General features: G+C 45.2%; 1 protein-coding gene across 1 annotated transcript in view; it reads right to left on the bottom strand.

Annotated features, from left to right (window-relative positions):
- LOC109895947 (oxysterol-binding protein 2) overlaps positions 1-11852 on the bottom strand; it is a 74532-nt gene that overhangs the window by 1413 nt on the left and 61267 nt on the right. The window contains exons 6-13 of the mRNA XM_031830015.1: positions 11404-11467; positions 10339-10488; positions 9910-10155; positions 9563-9683; positions 7086-7189; positions 5641-5736; positions 5194-5378; positions 4813-5033 (exon numbers count right to left, since the gene is read on the bottom strand). Coding sequence (XP_031685875.1) covers positions 4813-5033; positions 5194-5378; positions 5641-5736; positions 7086-7189; positions 9563-9683; positions 9910-10155; positions 10339-10488; positions 11404-11467 — 1187 coding nt within the window. The remainder of the gene's footprint in view (positions 1-4812; positions 5034-5193; positions 5379-5640; positions 5737-7085; positions 7190-9562; positions 9684-9909; positions 10156-10338; positions 10489-11403; positions 11468-11852) is intronic.

Below are 11852 nucleotides of genomic sequence, written 5' to 3'. Positions count from 1 at the left end.
GATTTATTTCAGCTTTTATTTGTTTCATCACATTCACTAATTGAGTGTAGCATTGCCTTTAAATTGTTTAACTTGGGTCAAACATTTTGGGTAGTCTTCCACAAGCTTCCCACAATAAATCGGGTGAATTTTGGCCCATTCCTCCTGACAGAGCTGGTGTAACTGAGTCAGGTTTGTAGGCCTCCTTGCTCACACACGCTTTTTCACTTTTGCCCACAAATCCTCTATAGGATTGAGGTCAGGGCTTTGTGATGGCCACTCCAATGCCTTGACTTCGTTGTCCTTAAGCCATTTTGCCACAACTTTGGAAGTATGCTTGGGGTCATTGTCTATTTGGAAGACCCATTTGCGACCAAGCTTTAACTTCCTGACTGATGTCTTGAGATGTTGCTTCAATATATACACATAATTTTCAATTCCTCCTGATGCCATCTATTTTGTGAAGTGCACCAGTCCCTCCTGCAGCAAAGTACCCCCACAACATGATGCTGCCACCCCCGGGCTTAATGGTTGGGATGGTGTTCTTCGGCTTGCAAGTCTTCCCCTGTTTCCTCCAAGCATAACGATGGTCATTATGGCCAAATAGTTCTATTTTTGTTTCATCAGACCAGAGGACATTTCTCTAAAAAGTATGATCTATGTCCCCATGTGCAGTTGTTTGTACAGATGAACGTGGTACGTTCAGGCATTTGGAAATTGCTCCCAAGGATGAACCAGACTTGTGGAGGTCTACAATTTTTTCTGAGGTCTTGGCTGATTTCTTTTGATTTTCCCATGATGTCAAGCAAAGAGGCACTGAGTTTGAAGGTAGGCCTTGAAATACATCCACAGGTACACCTCCAATTGACTCAAATGATGTCAATAAGTCTATCAGAAGCTTCCAAAGCCATGACATCATTTTCTGGATTTTTCCAAGCTGTTTAACTTACTGTATGTATTTCACTTATAACTTAGTGTACATAAACTTCTGACCCACTGGAATTGTGATACAGTGAATTATAAGTGAAATAATCTGTCTGTAAACAATTGTTGGAAAAACGACTTGTGTCATGCACAAAGTAGATGTCCTAACCGACTTGCCAAAACTATAGCTTGGTTAACAAGAAATTTGTGGAGTGGTTGAAAAACGAGTTTTAAGGACTGACTTCAGCTGTACCTACACGTACGCTACGGTCACAAGACGCAGGCCTCCTTATTGTCCCTAGAATGTCTAAGCAAACAGCTGGAGGCAGGGCTTTCTCCTATAGAGCTACATTTTTATGGAATGGTCTACCTATCCATGTGAGAGACGCAGACTCTGTCTCAACCTTTAAGTCTTTACTGAAGACTCATCTCTAAGTGTAGTCTGGCCCATGGGTGTGAAGGTGAATGACAAGGCACTGGAGCAACGAACTGCCCTTGCCGTCTCTGCCTGGCCGCCTCCCCTCTCGCCACTGGGATTCTCTGCCTCTGACCCTACTACGGGGGCTGAGTCACTTTGTTGCCGTCCCTATGAGGGGTGCATCAGTTGAGTGGGTTTAGTCACAGACATGATCTTCCTGTCTGGTTTTGTGCCCCCTTCAGGCTCGTATAGTAGAGGAGATCTTCGTGGGCTATACTCAGCCTTGTCTCAGGGTAGTGAGTTGGTGGTCTGTTGATATCCCTCTAGTGGTGTGGGGGCTGTGCACTGGGGACAGTGCTTTGGCAAATTAGGTGGGGTTATATCCTGCCTGGTTGGCCCTTTCCGAGGGTATCGTCAGATGGGGCCACAGTGTCCCCCAACCCCAACTGTCTCAGCCTCCAGTATCTTTGCTGCAATAGTCTATGTGCCGGGGGGCTAGGGTCAGTCTGTTATATCTGGTGTAATTCTCCTGTCTTATCTGGTGTCCTGTGTGAATTTAAGTATGCTCCCCCTAATTCTCTCTCTCTCTCTCCCCCCCCCTGGAGGACCAGAGCCCTTGGACCATGCCTCAGGACTTTCTGGCCTGACGACTCCTGGCTGTCCCCAGTCCACCTGGTTCTGCTGCTGCTCCAGTTTCAATTGTTCTGCCTACCGCACCTGCTGTCTCGACCTCTGAATGCTTGGCTATGAAAAGCCAACTGACATTTACTCCTTAGATACTGACCTGGTGCACCCTCTACATACACTGTGATTATTATTTGACCCTGCTGGTCATCTATGAACGTGTTGAACAACAACCTGGTCTTAAATGGCCATGTACTCTTATAATCTCCCCTTCGCACAGCCAGAAGAGGACTGGCCACCCCTCAGAGCCTGGTTCCTCTGTAGGTTTCTCCCTAGGTTCCTGCCTTTCTAGAGAGTTTTTCCTAGCAACTGTGCTTCTACATCTGCATTGCTTGCTGTTTGGGGTTTTAGGCTGGGTTTCTGTATAAGCACTTTCTGACATTTGCTGATGTAAAAAGGGCTTTATAAATACATTTGATTTGATCTGAGATGTGCAGCGTGAGTGCAAAAAAGACAACCTGGAACGCTGTCATAACCACACAGCAGTGGCATAAAGTAACTAAGTAAAAAATACTTTGAAGTACTACTGAAGTCGTTTTTTGGGGGATCTGTACTTTACCATTTATATTTGACAACTTTTACTCCACTACATTCCGAAAGAAAATATGTACTTTATACTCCCATACATTTTCCCTGATGCCTGAAAGTACTTGTTAAATTTAGAATGCTCAGGCAGGAGGACATCAATATGGTCCAATTCACACACCTATCAATATAACGCCTTGCCATCCCTATTGTCTCTGATCTGGTGGACTAAACACAAATACTGCGTTTGTATATTATGTCTGAGAGTTGGACTGTGCCCCTGGCTCTCTTTAAAAATAAATGTGTTTTTTAAAGAGACAATCGTGCCATCTAGTTTGCCAAAAATAAGGAATTTGATGTCTAGCTTTTACTTGGACTCATTTATGAAAATGAAGTACTTTTTCCACCGCTGTACATTTTAAACCAGATACTATTAGACTTTTACTCAAGTAGTATATTACTGGGTGACATTCACTTTTACTTGAGTCATTTTCTATTAAGGTACACTACAAAAAGTATGTGGACACTTGCTCGATGAACATCTTATTACAAAATCATTAATATAGAGTTGCACCCCCTTTTCTGCTATAACAGCCTCCACTCAGCTGGGAAGGCTTTCCACTAGATGTTGGAACATTGCGGCAGAGACTTGCTTCCATTCAGCCCCAAGAGCATTAGTGAGGTCGGGCACTGATGTTGGGCGATTAGGCCCTATTCGCAGTCGGCGTTCGAATTCATCCCAGAGGTGTTCGATGGGGTTAAGGTAAGGGCTCTGTGCAGGCCAGTCAAGTTCTTACACCGATCTCGACAAACCATTTCTGTATGACCTCGCTTTGTGCATGGGGGCACTGTCATGCTGAAACAGGAAAGGGCCTTCCTCAGAATCGTCTGCGTTAAGATGTCATTGTATGCTGTAGCGTTAAAATCTCCCTTCACTGGAACTAAGGGGCCTAGCCCGAACCATGAAAAACAGCCCCAGACCAATATTCCTCCTCCACCAAACTTTACAGTTGGCGCTATGCATTGGGGCAGGTAGCGTTTTGTCCGTCGGACTGCCAGATGGTGAAGCGTGATTCATCACCCCAGAAAACGCATTTCCACTGCTCCAGAGTCCAATGGCGGCGAGCTTTACACCACTCCAGCAGATACTTGGTATTGTGCATGGTGATCTTAGGCTTGTGTGCGGCTTGCTTAGCCATGGAAACCCATTTCATTAAGCTCCCAACGAACAGTTATTGTGCTGACATTGCTTCCAGAGGCAGTTTGGAACTCAGTAGTGAGTGTTGCAACCGAGGACAGACGATTTTTACGTGCTACGCACTTCAGCACTCGCCAGTCCCGTTCCGTGAGCTTGTGTGGCCTACCACATCGCGAGCTGATTCGTTGTTGCGCCTAGAATTTTTCACATCACAATAACAGCACTTACAGTTGACCCGGGCAACTCTAGCAGGGCAGACATTTTAAGAATTGACTTGTTGGAAAGGTAGCATCCTATGACGACGCCACGTTGAAAGTCAATGAGCTCTTCAGTAAGGCCATTCTACTGCCACTGTTTGTCTATGGAGATTGCATGGCTGTGTGCTCTATTTTATACACCTGTCAGCAACGGTGTGGCTGAAATAGCCAAATCCACAAATTTGAAGGGGTGTCCACATACTTTGTATATATTGTGTATCTTTACTTTTACTTAAGTACGACAACTGGGTACTTTTTCCACCACAAATGGGAGGGTCAACGTAAAAATATGGGGGTGGGGGAGGGTGATGCACAACAGGGCCAGGCCAGCCCCACTCACCAGAGTCATCATAATCACACTCTGACCACCAACAGAGGGAGGAAAAGAGAGACATGTCATGGGTACATCAAATACAGCCTACAATAGGTCACAGCGCTACACAGAGTGTTGGACTATAACAATGTTACCAGGATTAGAAGTGTCTGTTGTGTCCTCTCTCTACAATCTTCCCCTAGTAGCCTTCAGTAGCTCTTCACTTCAATCCTAATCTGTTCTTTTCCTCTACTTGACCTGTCATTTGTCGTGAGGCTCACTTCAGGTAATACTGTTATTCTCATAATAATTTACATAAAGGTCATGGGACCTGGAGGAATTATTAAAAGTTATGTGACTGAAGAAAATACCTTTATAGAAATCCCTCAATCAATCCAGCCCTACTTCTGGAATGTCTGAAGTGTCCTCTCTCCCCACTTCTCCACCCAGCCCCTTTCTATCAGTCTTTTTCTTTACTTTTCTCTTCACCCTGCCCACTTTCTCGATGTCTTACCGTTGTCCAGTGCATCTGTGGCCTCTGCCTCTCTCCTCCTCCTCACAGCTCTCTGTTTCTCCTCTAATCTCTGTTTCTCAGAGTTGGCCTCGTCCCATCTCCCTGCTTCCATCAGCCTCTGGTCCGGTCTCAGCCGGCTGTCCGTCAGCCCCACCCCATCCTCCGGCTCATTCAGCGTCAGCGCCAGCGAGGAGAAGAAGTACATGTTCTCAGCATTATCCCTGACGGAGGGAGAGAGAGAGAACAGGATTAGGGAGGAAGTGGGGGAGTTGCTCTGTAATGTAGTATTCTTTACAAGTCAGTGTTTTTGTGTAAGGTGCATCATAGGCTTAGTGTGTGATCTGTGTTACTGTATAAACTGTTGTGCTGGGCAGTGCTTACGGGAGAGGGTATTTCTTCCACAGTAGTTTGGGGGACAGGGTCTGGTAGACAGTCTTCTGCTTGCCCTCGGAGCCACTGCCCCCTTTGCTGCTCTGGACGATCTTGGAGCTCTCGATCTTATCGTCCCACGTGCCAGACAGGATATAGTGGGCCTGCCCTCCACTATCTGACACCACCCCTGTCACCTGGACAACACACACACACAGAGATAGAAGAGAGGGGGGTGAGGAAATGTATCAAACCTTATGTAGAAAATAATACAATATACCTCTATAGTTTATCATAAACAACTATTTTGAAAGAATAGTCCATTCAAAAATGATATATTTGCTTGTACTATCCAGCAGGGGGTATCACACAACAATGTGACAGCCGACCCTACGAGCTCATCATGCCACAGTCAGGTTTCAGCCAGGGCTAATTAGAGGGTGATGGAGGAACATGTACCTTGCGTGGGACATCCCTGGAGAAATAGCTGTAGGGGGAGAACTTGAGCTGGCACGTCTCCTTGGTCCTGTGGTTGACTATCTCAATGTCCCCCGACTACCCATTGACAGTGGGAGGGATAGAGAAAGAGGGAGAAGCGAGGGCAGAATGGGATGAAAGACAGAACGAAAGAGGAGGAATGGATAGTAGAGAGAATTGCTGGTAAGCATCAATAGCAACCACGCATATTGCATACAGAAACAACTGATGAGTCATCATCAGAGTTCAGAAGGAGAGAAAGAACCACTAACATCTCAACATTCCACAGCTGCATCAGAACAGCGTCTGTACCATAGAGTTCTTATTAAATTACAGCCATATTGGCCAGGGAGAAATCCAAACCAGTCTAATTCGAATGAATGGCAGTAGAGGCATAAATCCTGACTTCACTAATGCAGGAAAATAAAAGTAAGGCATGTGATATCTCAGAAATTGTGTTATAGAATTATTGTCAATCTAAAATAATATATAAATTATAAAACAAGTTTATACAGGTTTTATACACATAAATGTTTCAATTGTGCTATTGTATGATACAATGTCAGCACTTGTCTAAGTCCTATCACCAACAGATTTCAGCCAGTGTTGGCTGTGGATTTATTGGATCGTTTGACTGGAAGCTGGCTAGCTAACAAACACAGTGAAGATACATTCTTCAAATTCATTATTTTACATAATATCTTATCACAGCACTGGGAAACCATGGTTACCCATCTCCCTGACCAACATGGCTGACCTTTATTCCATCAAAAAGGTTAATGTCCATTCTAGTATTCTAATTCCTGATTCTATGGTCTGTACATTCAGTCAGCCTCAGTGATATCATTGGATTCTAGAATGAAGCTCTATATAATTGACACTAAGTTGTGCTATAGGGACTGTTAATGAGAAGCTGTTTGTGAGTGTGCCATATTCTACCATATGATAGAGTTTACTCCCTGGCCCACGCCTCCCTCCTTCTCCTCCTCCTCCTCCTCCTCCAGTGAGGGACTGGTATGGTTTTTGGCACTAGCACTACACAGCTTATTCAAATAACCAACCCATCATCAAGCCTGGATGATTTGAATCAGTGGTGTAGTGCTACGGCAAACATCCAGGGGAGACCCCAGGACAGAGTTTGGGAAACTCTGGTATAGAGTACAGAGTAGTTCTACAGACAGACAGACACTTACAGACTGTAATTGGGTCATCTCAGAGAGAGAGGAGGGCGTTACTCGAGATGAAAGGGGAAGAAACCCCTAGAGACCACAGGCAAGCTTATTCATGTGCTATGCTGTTCTGATTGAACTCTGCCTCTACACAACACTCATTCCAGTGGCCTGGATTACATTACAGAGATAAAGAGACAGACCCCTCCAACACACTGAGGGACTAAGTAGACCCCATGAAGTAGTTAGTAGACACACCTGGTCAATCCACAGCTTGCCCACGATGATGTTGTGCACGGTGGAGATTACCTTCCTCCACACATAGTGGTTCTCACTGGAGTGGAACTGCAGGTGAATGGCACCTGGGAAGAGAGGGAAGGGAGAAAAAAGGAGGGAACATTAAGATATAATTGAGAGATTGAGTGGTGAGGATGAAATGCAGTCACAGAAAGAGTGACAACAAAAATGAAATTGATATCTTTGCATTCTCTCTTAGTGTTAGTACCATGGCATTACACTGTAACAAGGCAACATGTGTTGTGGTTGATATTCTGGGGTTCGTATTTTGGGTCCTTTGTAAACAAGGTCAGTCCTACCTGCAGGGACTTGGCCTGGTAATGCAGGCCAAGTCCCTGCACTCACACACTTAGGGCATTAATCAATCAGATCCGCTTTGGCCAACATCTGCATAGCGGTTGCCATTGGTTGCAAGGAGTCATATAATCAGAAACCCCATGCAGCCTTGTTTACAAATCAGAACAGTGGAATGTGAGATGTAATCTACACCTCCATTAAGATGATAGAAACCCTCATTATTTAGTTTCATGATTTTTACATTTGAGAAGAATTATTTCTATATAGCTGATTATTTCTAACGTGAGTGGGGCGGGTGTGGCTTCGTGACAATTATCGCAAGAGCAGCTGCTTACTGATTTGACAGCTCCTTCAACAATGCCAGAACATCCACTATGAAAGTGTGGGCTATCGTCAGTTAACGCTTGATCTGATTGAATCTAGGCCTTATACTCTGTTGTCACATATTACTTACCTACATCTCACTAGGCTCACAAACATACAATATTATATTCTTTATAGTTCAAATGAATCTCATGGCTTCATGTTATGGGAAATCGATCAATCAAATCTGCGGGATCTATTCATCTCTAATTTATCAGGGTCTTAGAGACCCCTAGCCCATCTCAGTAGAAAACATCCCCCCTATACATCCACATACACTCAATTAGTATTTGGTAACATCGCCTTTAAATTGTTCAACCTGGGTCAAACGTTTTGGGTAGCCTTCCACAAGCTTCCCACAATAAGTTGGGTGAATTTTGGCACATTCCTCCTGGCAGAGCTGGTGTAACTGAGGTTTGTAGGCCTCCTTGCTCACACATGCTTTTTCAGTCCTGCCCACAAATCCTCTATAGAATTGAGGTCAGGGCTTTGTGATGGCCACTCCAATACCTTGACTTCGTTGTCCTTAAGCCATTTTACCACAACTTTGGAAGTATGCTTGGGGTCATTGTCCATTTGGAAGACCCAATTGCGACCAAGCTTTAACTTCCTGACTGATGTCTCTAGATGTTGCTTCAATATATCCACATCATTTTCCATCCTCATGATGCCATCTATTTTGTGAAGTGCACCAGTCCCTCCTGCAGCAAAGCACCCCCACAACATGATGCTGACACCCCCGTGCTTCACGGTTGGGATGGTGTTCTTAGGCTTGCAAGCATACCCCTTTTTCCTCCAAACATAACGATGGGCATTATGGCCAAACAGATACAATTTTGTTTCATCAGACTAGAGGACATTTCTCTAAAAAGTACGATCTTTGTCCCCATGTGCAGTTGCAAAACGTAGTCTGGCTTTTTATGGCGGTTTTTGAGCAGTGGCTTCTTCCTTGCTGAGCGGCCTTTCAGGTTATGTCGATATAGGACTTGTTTTACTGTGGATGTAGATACTTTTGTACCTGTTTTTCCAGCATCTTCACAAGGTCCTTTGCTGTTATTCTGGAATTGATTTGCATTTTTCGCACCAAAGCACGTTCATCTCTAGGAGACAGAACGCGTCTCCTTCCTGAGCGGTATGACGGCTGCGTGGTCCCATGGTGTTTATACTTGCGTACTATTGTTTGTACAGATGAACGTGGTACATTCAGGCGTTTGGAAATTGTTTCCAAGTATGAACCAGACTTGTGAAGGTCTACAATTTTTTCTGAGGTCTTGGCTGATTTCTTTTGATTTTCCCATGATGTCAAGCAAAGAGGCACTGAGTTTGAAGGTAGGCCTGGAAATACATCCACATGTACACCTCCAATTGACTCAAATGATGTCAATTAGCCTATTAGAAGCTACTAAAGCCATGACATAATTTTCTGGAATTGTCCAAGCTGTTTAAAGGCACAGTCAACTTAGTGTATGTAAACATCTGACCCACTGGAATTGTGATACAGTGAATTAATTATAAGTGAAATAATCTGTCTGTAAACAATTGTTGGAAAAATTACTTGTGTCATGCACAAAGTAGATGTCCTAACCAACTTGCCAAAACTATAGTTTGTTAACAAGAAATTTGTGGAGTGGTTGAAAAACGAGTTTTAATGACTCCAACCTAAGTTGTCAGTAAACTTCTGACTTCAACTGTATATACATACACCATCATGAGACATTTATTTTCATATTGTGTTGACAGCGATCAGTACATGTTGAATATGTATTCAGCAAACGCACCCAGAGGCATTATGGAGAGGTATTTGCCACGGAACTTGCTGGATATGGTGATTTGCTGCCAGAGGGTCCAGCCTCGCTGAGAAATCACATGGTGAGCTGCTGCTGGGGGGTGATGGCTCACCTACAGAGTGGGGGTGAGGGGAAAAGGTTATTTACACATTCAAAGGAAGATCACTGCTCTGGCTTCTAGTATGCCAATGATTGGAACTGTTGTGTATAATGGCTTGTATCTAGAGCAGAGGTACAAAATGACAGTGCCGTCTGCAAATACATGGAGTATTTTTTTGTGTTTTTGTGTGTGTTTGTCTCAGCGTCATATTGTAATGTATCTCTGTCTCTGTGTGTACCTGCTCACACAGCGAGCGGTAGCCCAAGTCGTCCAGGCGGTCCAGCTCGTAGGTCTCCCCCAGCAGGGGGTTGAAGGGCTTGGCCGTGCGGTGGACGGTGGTGGAGTAGGAGGACACAGAGAAGGCTGCCACCAGACACAGCTGCTCCAGGGAGCTCTCGCAGCGCGCCGCCTTGTCCAGCAGCTCATGGTACTCTAGGTCCTCTGTCAGCCGCTGCAGCATGGACAGAGGCTCGTTGAAGTTCACCTGCAGGGGAGGGACAGACACGACAGAGAGACAGTCAGATGTGTACGGTTACAAGAGTTGTCACTGACTTGCACATTTGAGGCCCAAATGGCCCACTATTGGGATGCCGCTCTCTCCACCTCTCAAATACTCACACCTAGGCTCATTCTACTATATAGACACAAGCACGCCACACACACTCACAGGCATGGGGATCTTGGAGAGCTCCTTGCCGATACAGTTCTTCATGATGCTCCACAGGTTGAGGGAGTAGTTGGGCTTGTCTGGGATGTGGCTCCGCCTCTTTCTGAGGGGCTGAAGCTCCTTCCCGGAATCCTTGCAGCTAGGAGACACCTGAGGGAGAGAGCGAGAGGGAGGGAGAGAGCGGGAGAGACAGGGAGAGGGAAAGATGGAGAGAGAAAGATGGAGAGAGAGAGGGAGGGAGAGAGTAGGAGAGACAGGGAGAGGGACAGATGGAGAGAGAGGGAGGGATAGAGCGGGAAAGATAGAGAGAGGGGGAGGGAGAGAGAGCGGGAGAGACAGGTAGAGGGAAGATAGAGAGGGAGAGAAAGAGAGAGAGGGAAAGATAGAGAGAGATGGGAGGGAGGGAGAGACAGGGAGGGAAAGAGAGAGGGAGGAGAGGGAAAGATAGAGAGAGATGGGAGGGAGTGACTGAGACACATCTACCTTTAGATTTGTTAACATCATAGAACGCTGTGAAGAGAACTCGAACTTAACTATGGACAGCTTGTCAGGGACACAGTGAGTCAACATTTGTAGAGTGACAGAGAGAAGAGAGAGGGAATAAGAGAGAATGAGAGAGAGGGGGAATCGGGAGAGCAGATGTCTAACTGGTAATTAAGATCCAGAGAAATGACGGAGAGAGAAAGAGAGAGCAGCTGTGCATCTCCAGCACTGCAGAGGGAACAGGCCACAGGGAGTACACACACAAAGAGAACCTGTGAGCGTGTGTGTTCATTTGTGTGGTAAAAGCATGCAAGTGTGTGTGTGTGTGTGTGTGTGTGTGTGTGTGTGTGTGTGTGTGTGTGTGTGTGTGTGTGTAAAAACACATGCCCAAGTTATAGTTTGTGATATGCAAATTTCCTTAACAGGATCCTAGAAAACAGCAGTTGGAAACAGGCTTAAAATAACACAAAGAGCTTCACAAAAAGTGACAAGGGTGGAACTACAGTGAGGTGGTGAAAAAGCCTAGTGTGTCGACAGGCATGTGGATGATTACTGAGAGCTGTTTGTAGGAGACACACTCACATTGTCCTGGTTCCAATCATTGGTATGGCCTCCACTCGCTCCATACAGGTTACTCTGAGAACACCTGGAAGAGGAACATCATCTTAACAACAACAGACACACACGTGCACGCACGCTTGCACACCCACACACTGAAGACACACAAAATAACCAAAACAGACGGAAGAAGGCAGGCACACAGACACAGATGGATGGCTCTATTCAGCAGTGATCGGTCTCTGAGCTGTTCTGTTAGTGGTGGATAGATGTGTCTGAGCTGGAGAGGAGCAGAGTATGTATCTGGAAAATAGAAACACTATTTTCTTCACAGGGAAAGAGTCCTGTGAGACGGGTGTTGAAGTAAAATAGCGCAGAAACACGACAGCAAAAAAACAACTCATTCAAATGCAGCAACAAAGTTCTAAATCTGAGCCACATATTTTGGAGGTGAAAGAATGAATCCAAAACAG

Source organism: Oncorhynchus kisutch, linkage group LG8 (genome assembly GCF_002021735.2).
Source record: "Oncorhynchus kisutch isolate 150728-3 linkage group LG8, Okis_V2, whole genome shotgun sequence".
Lineage (NCBI taxonomy): Eukaryota > Metazoa > Chordata > Actinopteri > Salmoniformes > Salmonidae > Oncorhynchus > Oncorhynchus kisutch.
Note: the sequence above shows the minus strand (reverse complement) of the source record. Positions and strands in the feature narration are given on the sequence as shown.